This window comes from Puma concolor, chromosome E4 (assembly GCF_028749965.1).
Source record: "Puma concolor isolate L17-30 chromosome E4, mPumCon1.1.hap2, whole genome shotgun sequence".
NCBI classification, from domain to species: Eukaryota; Metazoa; Chordata; class Mammalia; order Carnivora; family Felidae; genus Puma; species Puma concolor.
The window spans coordinates 32,633,503-32,644,543 of NC_141683.1; the positions used below are offsets into that span (position 1 = coordinate 32,633,503).

Sequence of the window (11,041 nt, forward strand, 5' to 3'; positions counted from 1 at the left end):
GAAGGGAAACAAAAGCAAAAATAAACCACTGGGACCTCATCAAAATAAAAAGCTTCTGCACCGCGAAGGGAACAATCAGCAAAACTAAAAGACAACCAACGGAATGGGAGAAGATATCTGCAAACCATATATTAGATAAAGGGTTAGTATCCAAAATCTATAGAGAACTTATCAAGCTCAACACCCAAAAAACAAATAATCCAGTGAAGAAATGGGCAAAAGACATGAATAGACACTTCTCCAAAGAAGACATCCAGATGGCCAACCAACACATGAAAACCAACACATATGACTTCACCATATGAGGACTTTAAGATACAAAACAGATGAACATAAGGGAAGGGAAGCAAAAATAATATAAAAACAGGGAGGGAGACAAAACATAAGAGACTCTTAAACATGGAGAACAAACAGAGGGTTACTGGAAGGGTTGTGGCAAGGAGGGGATGGGGTAAATGGGTAAGGGGCATTAAGGAATCTACTCCTGAAATCATTGTTGCACTATATGATAACTTACTTGGATGTAAATTGAAAAAAAAATAAATTAAATTAAAAAATAATAAAATATATTGTTTTAAAAAAAGATTCCTTATAGAAATAAGTAAAATCAAAAGTTCATTACTTTTGCTTCATTAAATTGCTTCATACTTAGCAATTTCTTCTTTTTAATTTATTTATTTTTGAGCGAGAAAGACAGAGGGAGAGCAAGCTAGTGGGGGAGGGGCAGAGAGGAAGGGAGAGAAAGAATCCTAAGCAGGCTCCAAGCTGTCAGCACGGAGCCCTACATGGCGCTCGATCCCACAAACCATGAGATCACGACCTGAGCTGAAATCAAGGGTTGGACACTTAACCAAATGAGCCACCCAAGCATCTCTACACTCAGAAATTTCATACAAAAAGGCATACATTCCTCAAATTGCCAAATGATGCCAGAAAAAATTGATATTACTTATGTAACAAGTTAAATAATAAATATTAATGCAAAAAAAATTTTGAACTTGATATTAGTATAGTTATGAAATATACACAGAGACACTATTTATGGTTAAAAATCAAAATGGCAAGAGAAATAACTGATTCTCACCAAATCATGAATACTAATGCCATTCTTAGGACCTCCTAGTCACAGTAGACTTGATATAATTGAAAGAAATGCAGGGAAATACAAAATGTTAAATGTCTTAGATTTTAAAGGAATTTCTGAAAACTTTTTTCTTAATGAAAAAGAGAAAGGTTAATTCTGGTACTAGTAATTAAAATGAAGAAAATCATAAACTTGGAGACATGTATAAATCTAACCTCCCAATAATCAATGTATCTATGATGGGAAAAATACTTAAAAGGCAAAGATAGTGAATGAGATGAGAAAAAGATGTGTCCAAGTGCTTTAGGAAACTCCAAATAGACACAACACAGCAAGATGGAAGTTTGCTCCACAGAAATCATGAATTTCTAATTCAAATTATAACTAATTTAGTATTACAAATTAACTTTTATTTTTAACTGAATTTTCAATAATATCAAAGTCTTTCCTTATTCACTGAGAGAGAAGCATGGCTGGCACATTTGAGGCAAAACTAAAATCTGAACCAAATACATTTATAAATACATTTAATCAGAAATCCATTAGTATCTTATCTTTCTTTTTCTCTCAGCCAGCAAGTCAAGACAAAAATAAAAACTGGAGATTTAGATCAAATCATTCCCAGACACAGATTCAAGACTGTCTGATTTCATGAGCAAGAAAAGACAACACACAAGGAAAAACAAAATCTAGACTTTGTAAAAATAGCTTTCATAGGATATTTACAAGCTTTGCTCCAGAAGCCATCTTTTTGAGCTCTACTCAAGTTTCTTTGGGTTTTTAGTACACTTGGTAAGAGCAAAGCTACTAACAGTGTTTAGGCAAGTACTGGCTAATAAATTCTCAGTACTTTCTGAATCATTTTTAAAAGTTTTCTTTTGTCATCTTCAAATTTTGCCAAAAATTACTCATGACTGATGAAACTGAAAAGGATAACACTGGATATCTTTAAGAGGAAAAAGAGGGCCTTCAAGTAACTTAACAGAAATGTCCTTGAAAAGGCATATGTCAATTTGTTAGGGAAAAAAAAACACAACACTTAAAATGTAGCAATGAAAGTACTTAAAAATTATATACTAAGGAAGCTTGAAAAACCTGGTATATCTCACTTTAAATAGATATTACATAAATAAAAATCTTACCCAAATATTCCCTAGGCCTCCCCAGCTTGTTAGAGCATGACTAAATGAACTGAACTGTCCCTAAATTGAGTCACTGTACTCCATATGACAAAACCTCAGTCACCCCTGGATTATGCCTTTCTTCATCCCAGTGTTCTTGCCTTCTTTACCTGGTGCCATAATGATGCTTCCATCCCTTATTCCAACTGACCAGTGGCTGTACATACCATTCCCTAACCATTGTTGGAGTGAGGGGAGAGGAGCTTTAAGGAATATTTTTATTATCAGCCTGTACATTTCTGGTTCTCTTACTTGCTGACTGGTAGGCAGACTTTCCCTTCCAGAGCCGGTCTCTCTTATTTGAAGGGCTACCCTACAAAGGTACATTGGAAGCTGTGAATGAGAATGTGGCTACAGGAGAACCAAAGGATCCAAAGTTATAACTGTGGAAGGTGTCCCATAAAGGGTTAGGAAAAGAAAAGCCATTGAAAGGGACAGGAAAGGGATACCCGGAGAGGGAGGAGAATCAAGATTGTGTAATCGCAGGGTGCTTGGGTAGCTCAGACTTTCCCTTCCAGAGCCTGTCTCTCTTATTTGAAGGGGTAGAGGATGGGTGGGGGGTGGGGGTGGGAGAGTAAAACAATCCACAGCACAAGGGCTGTGAACTCTCTAGATAGAAACCACAATCATTGAACAAGTTAACGTCCAAATAATTAAGGTCTCTACCACCAGCACTTCCCTGACTAAATACAGAAGCACTTAAAGGGTGGAGAGATTGGATGGAGGAGGAGGGACAAAGCGTTAAGCAAGGTGAGTGCAGGAAGAGTTCTACACTGATGCCAGAAACTTGCTCCCTTTATAACACCAAGGCCTAGGATCTAGCTTCTGTCAGCCTTTCTCTCTTAATGCATCAACATGTTTGAACTGCAAAATTGTAAGACAGGCCTCAATTTCTTTCTTGTGGATTCCTTAAGGTCCTGGCAAATGATGGTATAGAACTAGATACCTGTGAGTGTCACTAATTACTCTTTGACTATTAAAAAACTTTTGTTTCCAAAGAAATGTCTTTTAACTCAACAGGCTAGCAGTGATCCAACCTCGAGGAGTCCATCAGGAAGCCCTGTTTGATAGGTTTCCTCAAAATTAAAAACAAAAACAAAACAAAACAAAACTCTAAAAATTGTCACAGGAAATTCACTTTTATTCAGATTTTATGAGAGACTAAAGCTCAGCAAAACTTAGGGCCTGTATAGATTAAGAAGCTACCCTACGAAGGTATGTTGGAAACTGTGAATGAGAATGTGGCTATAGGAGAACCAAAGGATCCAAAATTATAACTGTGCCCCATAAAGAGTTAGGAAAAGAAAAGCCATTGAAGGGGACAGAAAAGGGATACCAGAGAGGGAGAAGAATCAAGAGTGTGTAATCCCAGGGGTGCCTGGGTGGCTCAGTTAAGCATCCAACTTCGGCTCAGGTCATTATCTCATGTCCATTGCTTGGTACCATGTTGACTCTTTTGAGACCAGACCTCATGGTTTCTCAGCATGCCTCACTCCATGGCACTCAGTCAGCCCTCTCAGTCCATCGCTTACCCTGCACTTACCTTACTCCTTCTGTAGTTAAATTCCCACTTCTCTTCCATCCCCTGTTTCCAACAAAAGTTGTTCTTTGACCTCATCTTGATTACCATGCATTCATTACTTCATTTTCTTCAGACATCTTATTCAAGGTCTGATCTCAGTTGTTAACTCTCTTGGACCTTTGTCAGCTATTTGAGCGATGCAGATGCCTCCACTTTAGAATCTCTCTCTGTCTTGCTAATTCCCAGTCATGGTTAATTTCCACTGTGTATGACTTCATTTCTCTATTCACATGTTATCATTGTTCCATGTCCCATGGCATGGAAGGGTTCAGGGTATTTCTTGGAGTTTTGCTTGGAGTTCCCCTTACTCTTGGACATGTTGTACTCTCTTACATTTCCCATTTGAATGCATTTTAAGCACAGTATAGGAAGAACCCCAGATCAGCAGATACGCGATCACAATGTCCACAGTGGAAGTTAAAAATGACTACTCGGAAGCTGCTGCCTCTTGGTGTATGCACTTGGTGTATTTTCCACCATGCTCGGTGGAAAATGCCATCTCCTGTTTGACATAAAGTCTTTGCTGTCTGCTTTGTTTTCACAAACTGCATAGCTGTTCTAATTCATCTGGTCTTAACTCTACCTGTGCTCTGGATGGATTTTTCATCTCTGCTTCCTTTGAGACTTTTTTTTACCAGTTGCCCCATTTCTCCCAAAACAGCCTTCCTTCTCTGCCTGTAATAGCATCCTTTGACTTTCATACTGACACCTGTGTAGAATAATCTGTTGCTTCAACACCTGCAGCTTCTTAAAACTCGCCTCTTGTGTTTTCTGGGAGTACACACTCTTATATATATATATATATATATATATATATATATATATATATATATTTTTAATGTTTGCTTATTTTTGAGAAAAACGGAGACAGAGTGCAAGTGGGGGAGGGGCAGAGAGAGATGGAGATACAGAATCGGAAGCAGGCTCCAGTCTCTGAGCTGTCAGCACAGAGCCTGATGCGTCATTTCCTTCTTACCTATAATTATTTGACTTACTGTCTATCCACCCCCTCTCAACAAAAATGTTGAACTCAGCTGTATCTCACTATCAAATCCAGTGCCTGCCATATAGTAAGTCCTTGATAAATATTAAATGAGCATATCAAAAGTCTTCAACAGCATAAATAAAAAGTTACTTCAACTATATATGTTCACTAGGCTTGGCCAGTAGAAGAGTTTATCATTTAAAAATTTTAAGATAAACCCATACAATCAAAACTTGGGTTAGCACAATAACAACCCTGAGACACCATAAGATGCTAAAGAAAAACACTGTGAAACATCAAAAAAGGACAAAGAACTAAACTATTTCATCGATGTCCATTATCTCATTTAAATATTTCAATGTTGATAATCTATTTATGCCACGTATGGTAATTCATTATAACTCCAAAATGTTGTTAACTAGAATGCCCTATTCTCTAAACTTTCAAGAAAACTAGGGGCGCCTGGGTGGCGCAGTCGGTTAAGCGTCCGACTTCAGCCAGGTCACGATCTCGCGGTCCGTGAGTTCGAGCCCCGCGTCAGGCTCTGGGCTGATGGCTCAGAGCCTGGAGCCTGTTTCCGACTCTGTGTCTCCCTTTCTCTCTCTGCCCCTCCCCCGTTCATGCTCTGCCTCTCTCTGTCCCAAAAATAAATAAACGTTGAAAAAAAAAAAAAAATTAAAAAAAGAAAACTAAAAATCTGCTCTTTTTCTTATATGCCTTTTTCTCACTTGCAAGTACAAATAAATAAAAATAAGAAGTTTTCATTTTTAAGATAAAAGCTTGTGTCTCCTTAACAAGTAAACTAGCATCAATTATTAAATTATTCTTCAATTTAAAAAAATATAATATATAGATTATTCTTACAAATACTTTCCAATTTTCATTTGTTCAAATAATATTGGAAGGTTCAAAGGAAATCCAAAGAGATTAAATAACGAAGCTGATAAAAGCTGCAGGAAATTCAGTAATCACAGTGAATACTGAAAGAGACTGAATATATAGTTGTAGAGATTATGAATGCATTATAATCAGTATGCATTATGGAAGAAGTTATCATTGTTCACAAATTTCTAAATGCAAGTAATCCCAACTTCTAATTACGTGAAAACATACAGAACCTAGAAACTAAAATTGACACATGTTAAAAAAAAAAAAGTTATGTTCATCAATATACTTTAAAAAGTGATATTCTTGATGAATGCTTTATAATAATAATCAAATATAAATACAGCAGCAAATATCAAAGAGTATTTGTCCCTTCAAGAAGTTGTTTTGAGATCACTTGGATCAAAAGGGTAAATTTGAACAAAACAAATTATCACCTTATCTTTGTAAGTACTATACAAAAGTACTTTCCATTCATTCTAATGAATGTCAATGACAATGGATGTTCCACAGAAAAACAGCGTTATCTGGACATAAAACTTAAGAGTAAGCAAAGAGAACTTAAGCATTAACAAACCAAGGATCAAAATATTTCACCTACTATTAGAAAATCAGGGTAACAAAAAATCAAAGGACTGAGACACAGTGAGACCCAAAATTCATACTACAGTACTATCGTAAGACTAGTAAAATAAAAATCAATTCCAATTACATAGCTCTAATCAATGAACTAAGAAGCATGATATAGAGATTTCATGTACCAGATCAAAACGATTCTTTTGATAGTCTCCCAACACAAAGAACTGAGGTTCTGAGACCCAGCTCACAGCCTCTATGAAGACTTTTCCCAACCTCCTCTCACCCGTGTTCTTGGAGGCTGCTCCCATGCCGGTGCCTAACCTGTGACTTCAGATGGGTCTCTGTTGCACTTCTATTCGAATCCCATGACTCCCGTTATTTATCTTAAATTCCCAAGGCCTTCCCCCTGTCCACCAAACACTAGGTGATCAATATATCAACAGTAGGTGGACTGAGTGAATGAGCAATAGGGAGGGAAGTGGCAAGGAAGGGAAACAACAAGAGACAGAAGCCATCTCGGCAGATGGAATTGCAAAAAAGTCACATCAGTTAAGGCACCATCTTAATTTTGGCCAATGAATCATGATGGGATATGAGTACATTTTCAAAAAGATTGGTAAATGTTGTCATATACTGTTGGCTCTCAGATCTCTATGATTTCAAAGTCACATGCATTCAGTATACTCTTCTTTCCACAAACAGGCAACAGGCAAGCCTGTAGGAAAGTCACCAGAGGTTAGGACATTGCTTTATTTTTTTTTTTTTTTAAGGATTTTGAAAAAGTAAAACTTGATTATGTGGGACAAAGTAAAGAAATGCTTTGAAAATGAAGCTGAGGAAGCCTGGATGGTAACTCTAACGTGTCTCCTTAACGATTTATAAGCAGAAAAGTGAATTATAAAAGCGAGCACAGTATTCAGGAAGGGTTCTAGCAGAGCTGGGAACAGTAATACAGCTCTTCAGCCAAGTAACCTCACCTCAAAATAACAAGATGCATGAGTAAAGTCAGTATTTGACTATGAAGTTTTTAAGGAGAGCCTAAGCGTCTTCAGAAAGGAAGGCAGTCTGGTTAACGATATTTTAAACATTTTCATTTCAAGCTACAGAGAATTTTTTAAGGAGGGAGCATGGGATTTACTGTTCAGCACAAGTGTAATACATCACAAAAATCAATAACATATCTGAAATGCAAATACATTTCTCCTCACAGAGGCTAAGACACTATTTCCTAATTAAATAAGCAAGGAATATCTTCACGACATCACCTCTCTTCTATAAAGAAGTTACGTTTAAACTAGAAGATGCCACAATATCAACACTTGATAAAGCAGAGACAAACAACAAAACCCAAAGGGACAAATGCTAACTCCTCACGGCAAGAGACTGTTGACTGAGGTTTATCACGGTGCAAAATGGGAACAGGTGGAGGGGGCATCTGATACTGAATGGAAATATGATTGCCCATATTAACTCACATCGTCCTTTCAAATTCCTATCCAAAAGAAAAATACAGACAAGAAACAACTCAGATGGCACTGTGAGAGAACTAGAAGAGCTGTTGTTCTTTCCTCCCCTCTCCCTCTTTTCCTCCTTTCTTCCCTCCTTGTCTAAGTATTTTTTATGACGAAATCCTGTGATTTAAAACGCAATCGTTAGAGGTGGAATGGAGCCTTGTCTGTTTTTCTACACTCAGAATCAGTGGGAAGGTGGAGAAGGAGGCCTCCAGGGACCTCCAAATGATTTCTCACTCCATCTATCCTCCGGCCTTCATGGCCTGCGGCATGTCAGCAGCTGTCTTCTTTCCAGTCCATTCTGTGTGTTAAGGTTGTAATTTTATTTTGAAAAGAATGAATTTTGAAGATCGTCCCTCAATTTGAGAATCTGTAGTGAATCCTTACTTTCTTAGTCTTCAAATTCCTGTTCAGTGCTCTCCACAATCTGCTCTCACACTGATAGCCTGGCCAAGGTTCTGATTCTACCCACCGCTCAAACGGACACTTCCATTCTGCAGAATCCTATTTAAATCAGGAATCCATGCCACAGGGTTCACATGTAATTGTTCCACAAAGACTCTTTTTCCTCTGGAGTGCAGGAATAATATGACTACCTTCTCTTTTATTTCTCTCAGTGCCTAGAGTTGCATAGTAGAAATTCAATAAATACATTTTTAAAATGGGTCAAAGAGTTCTTTTGTAAGGGAATAGTCCTTCCAAAGACATCTGCTTTGTGAACATTAATATCTGCATTCTATATTCTATTTTTCTTAAGCTGTAAGTGGTATATAAAAAGAAAGAACACTCTCATAAGCTACTCTCATAAGCTGCTGGTGAAAGTCAACCCGTCCCACTATGGCAAATAACCCGGTATCAACTTAGAGAACCAACCACATGCATTCCCTGTGGCTCATCATTTCCATTCCCAGGCATACACAAAAGAGAAATACTGGCATGCGTGTACCAGGAAAGGCACTTAAGAAAACCACAAAGTATTGTTTATAATAGTAAACAACTTATAAACAACCCAAACAGCAAGCAGCGTGTAACAAGAGCAATGGAATATGACATAACAGTCACATGCACGAACAGGTGACAATAGTTATATAAAGTTCAAAAAACGCAAAGCAAACAATAGATTTATTTAGATATTTATACAGATGTGGGGAAAACTATAAAGAAAAGCAAAGGAATGTTAAAACACAAAATTCCAGATATGGTTACCTCTGAGGGAAGGGAGTAGCAAATCTAGATCAAAAATTTTTTCTAATGTTGTATTTCTTAAGCCAGGTGATGGATATGAGAGCATTTCTATTATTTTTTTATATCTAATATGCGCCACATAACGTCTTCTATAAACATTTAACATTTCCTTAAAAACGTAAGTGAAGGGGCGCCTGGGTGGCGCAGTCGGTTAAGCGTCCGACTTCAGCCAGGTCACGATCTTGCAGTCCGTGAGTTCGAGCCCCGCATCAGGCTCTGGGCTGATGGCTCAGGGCCTGGAGCCTGTTTCCGATTCTGTGTCTCCCGCTCTCTCTGCCCCTCCCCCGTTCATGCTCTGTCTCTCTCTGTCCCAAAAATTAAAAAAAAAAAAAAAAAAAAAAAGTTGAAAAAAAAAAAACGTAAGTGAAAACTGCTCATCTCTATAATAGCTGTTGCCAAGTATACTGATCCTTTAAGAAGTTGCAAAAAAGGGGTGCCTGGGTGGCTCAGTCAATTAAGTGTCCAACTTCAGCTCAGGTCATGATTTCACGGTTCGTGGGTTCGAGCCCCACATCAGGCTCTGTGCTGACAGCTCAGAGCCTGGAGCCTGCTTCAGATTCTGTGTCTCCCTCTCTCTCTGCCCCTCTCCCGCTCATGCTTTCTCTCCCTCTCTCTCTCTCTCTCTTTCAAAATAAATATTTATATATACATACATATATATATGTATATACACACACACACATATATATGTATGTATATGTAAAGAAGTTACAAAGTTACAAAAAAAATAATAAGAGGAAACTTTGGTCTCACAGGTCACTACACAGAAGATATATCAGGGTTGTGGAATCAAATGGGAAGTCCATGGGCAAGTGTGAACAATAACTACCTTATGTGAAAAATGCGAAGCAAAGCTGAATGATGTCAAACATACTCTAAGGCAGAAAAACAAGTACTGTCTAGACCAGAGGGCAAGTGAAGTTACACTTTCTAGACTCGTTAGGACAAGTGAAACTTCTAGGGCTCTGGCAAGTACATTTCAGTGGAACTAGGACGCTAGACTTAGGGTAGGACTTGTAAGGGGTGCTGGAGCAAGAAAAACGAATCTGAGGGAAACAAGACAAAAAGTCAGGACTGAAGAGCAAAACTGCTTCCAGAATGATACAAATACAAGACGGAAAATTTCAAACAGGTTATCAATCCTCTGTTTGCATCTACTTCATTCTTTTTGTAATTTTCCAGTAAATCAAGCTCACTTCATTTTTCTTTCATTTATTGCCACTGTGGTTCCCCACATTAATTTAACACCCCACCCTAATCCTGAATGCCACTTAATAACTTCAGGCAATACATTTTGTAAAATCTACTTTCCTATCGTGAGGCCTAGCAGCTAAGGATGTGACATCTAGTTACATGTCCAGTTAGGAGCAGGTGGTGATAACTCAAATCTGCCTCTTAAAATCTAGAGTTGTAAAAGCTTTTCTAGGATCATTCCAGTCATTACTGAATCTAGGTGAACAAAACCAGCTCAATTTTTAAAGCCTAGAAGTAATATTAAAATTAAAAATTAATTTCTACTGTGTACTACACTCAATTCAAGCTTTTAAAGTATAATTTTTATTCCTTTCTAGCATTCTCAAGACTGTCATTATCCAATCATTTAGGACATACTTTCCTGCATTTATTATTCACATAGTATAATTTTACATTGATTTACATATAATTAAAACCATCTTACCTGCACTTTTTTTAAAGCTACTGGTACTCCATCCAAGAGACAGGCTGCTCTATAAACTTCACTAAATTGCCCGCGACCAATTTTCTTTTCTATTCGAAAGTTGGCTAATGTATTATAGCCCATATCCGGTCTTAAGGCCTTCTGTAATTAAAAAAATCAGAAAAGTTTTCAATCACACAATATTCACACAATTATTGATTGTTTTCACATAAGTAGGTAATACCTACGGTAAGCTCGCAGACATCCATTCATTCAACCAGTATTTATTGAGCCCTTCATGCTAGGCACTGTTCTATGTACTAGAGATACAG

At 37.6% G+C, this 11,041-nt stretch overlaps 1 protein-coding gene across 2 annotated transcripts in view; it reads right to left on the minus strand.

Annotated features, from left to right (window-relative positions):
• NEK7 (NIMA related kinase 7) overlaps positions 1 to 11,041 on the minus strand; it is a 163,328-nt gene that overhangs the window by 63,528 nt on the left and 88,759 nt on the right. For both annotated transcript variants that reach the window (XM_086693492.1, XM_086693493.1), the window contains exon 3: positions 10,731 to 10,871. In XM_086693492.1, the coding sequence (XP_086549618.1) occupies positions 10,731 to 10,871 (141 nt within the window). The remainder of the gene's footprint in view (positions 1 to 10,730; positions 10,872 to 11,041) is intronic.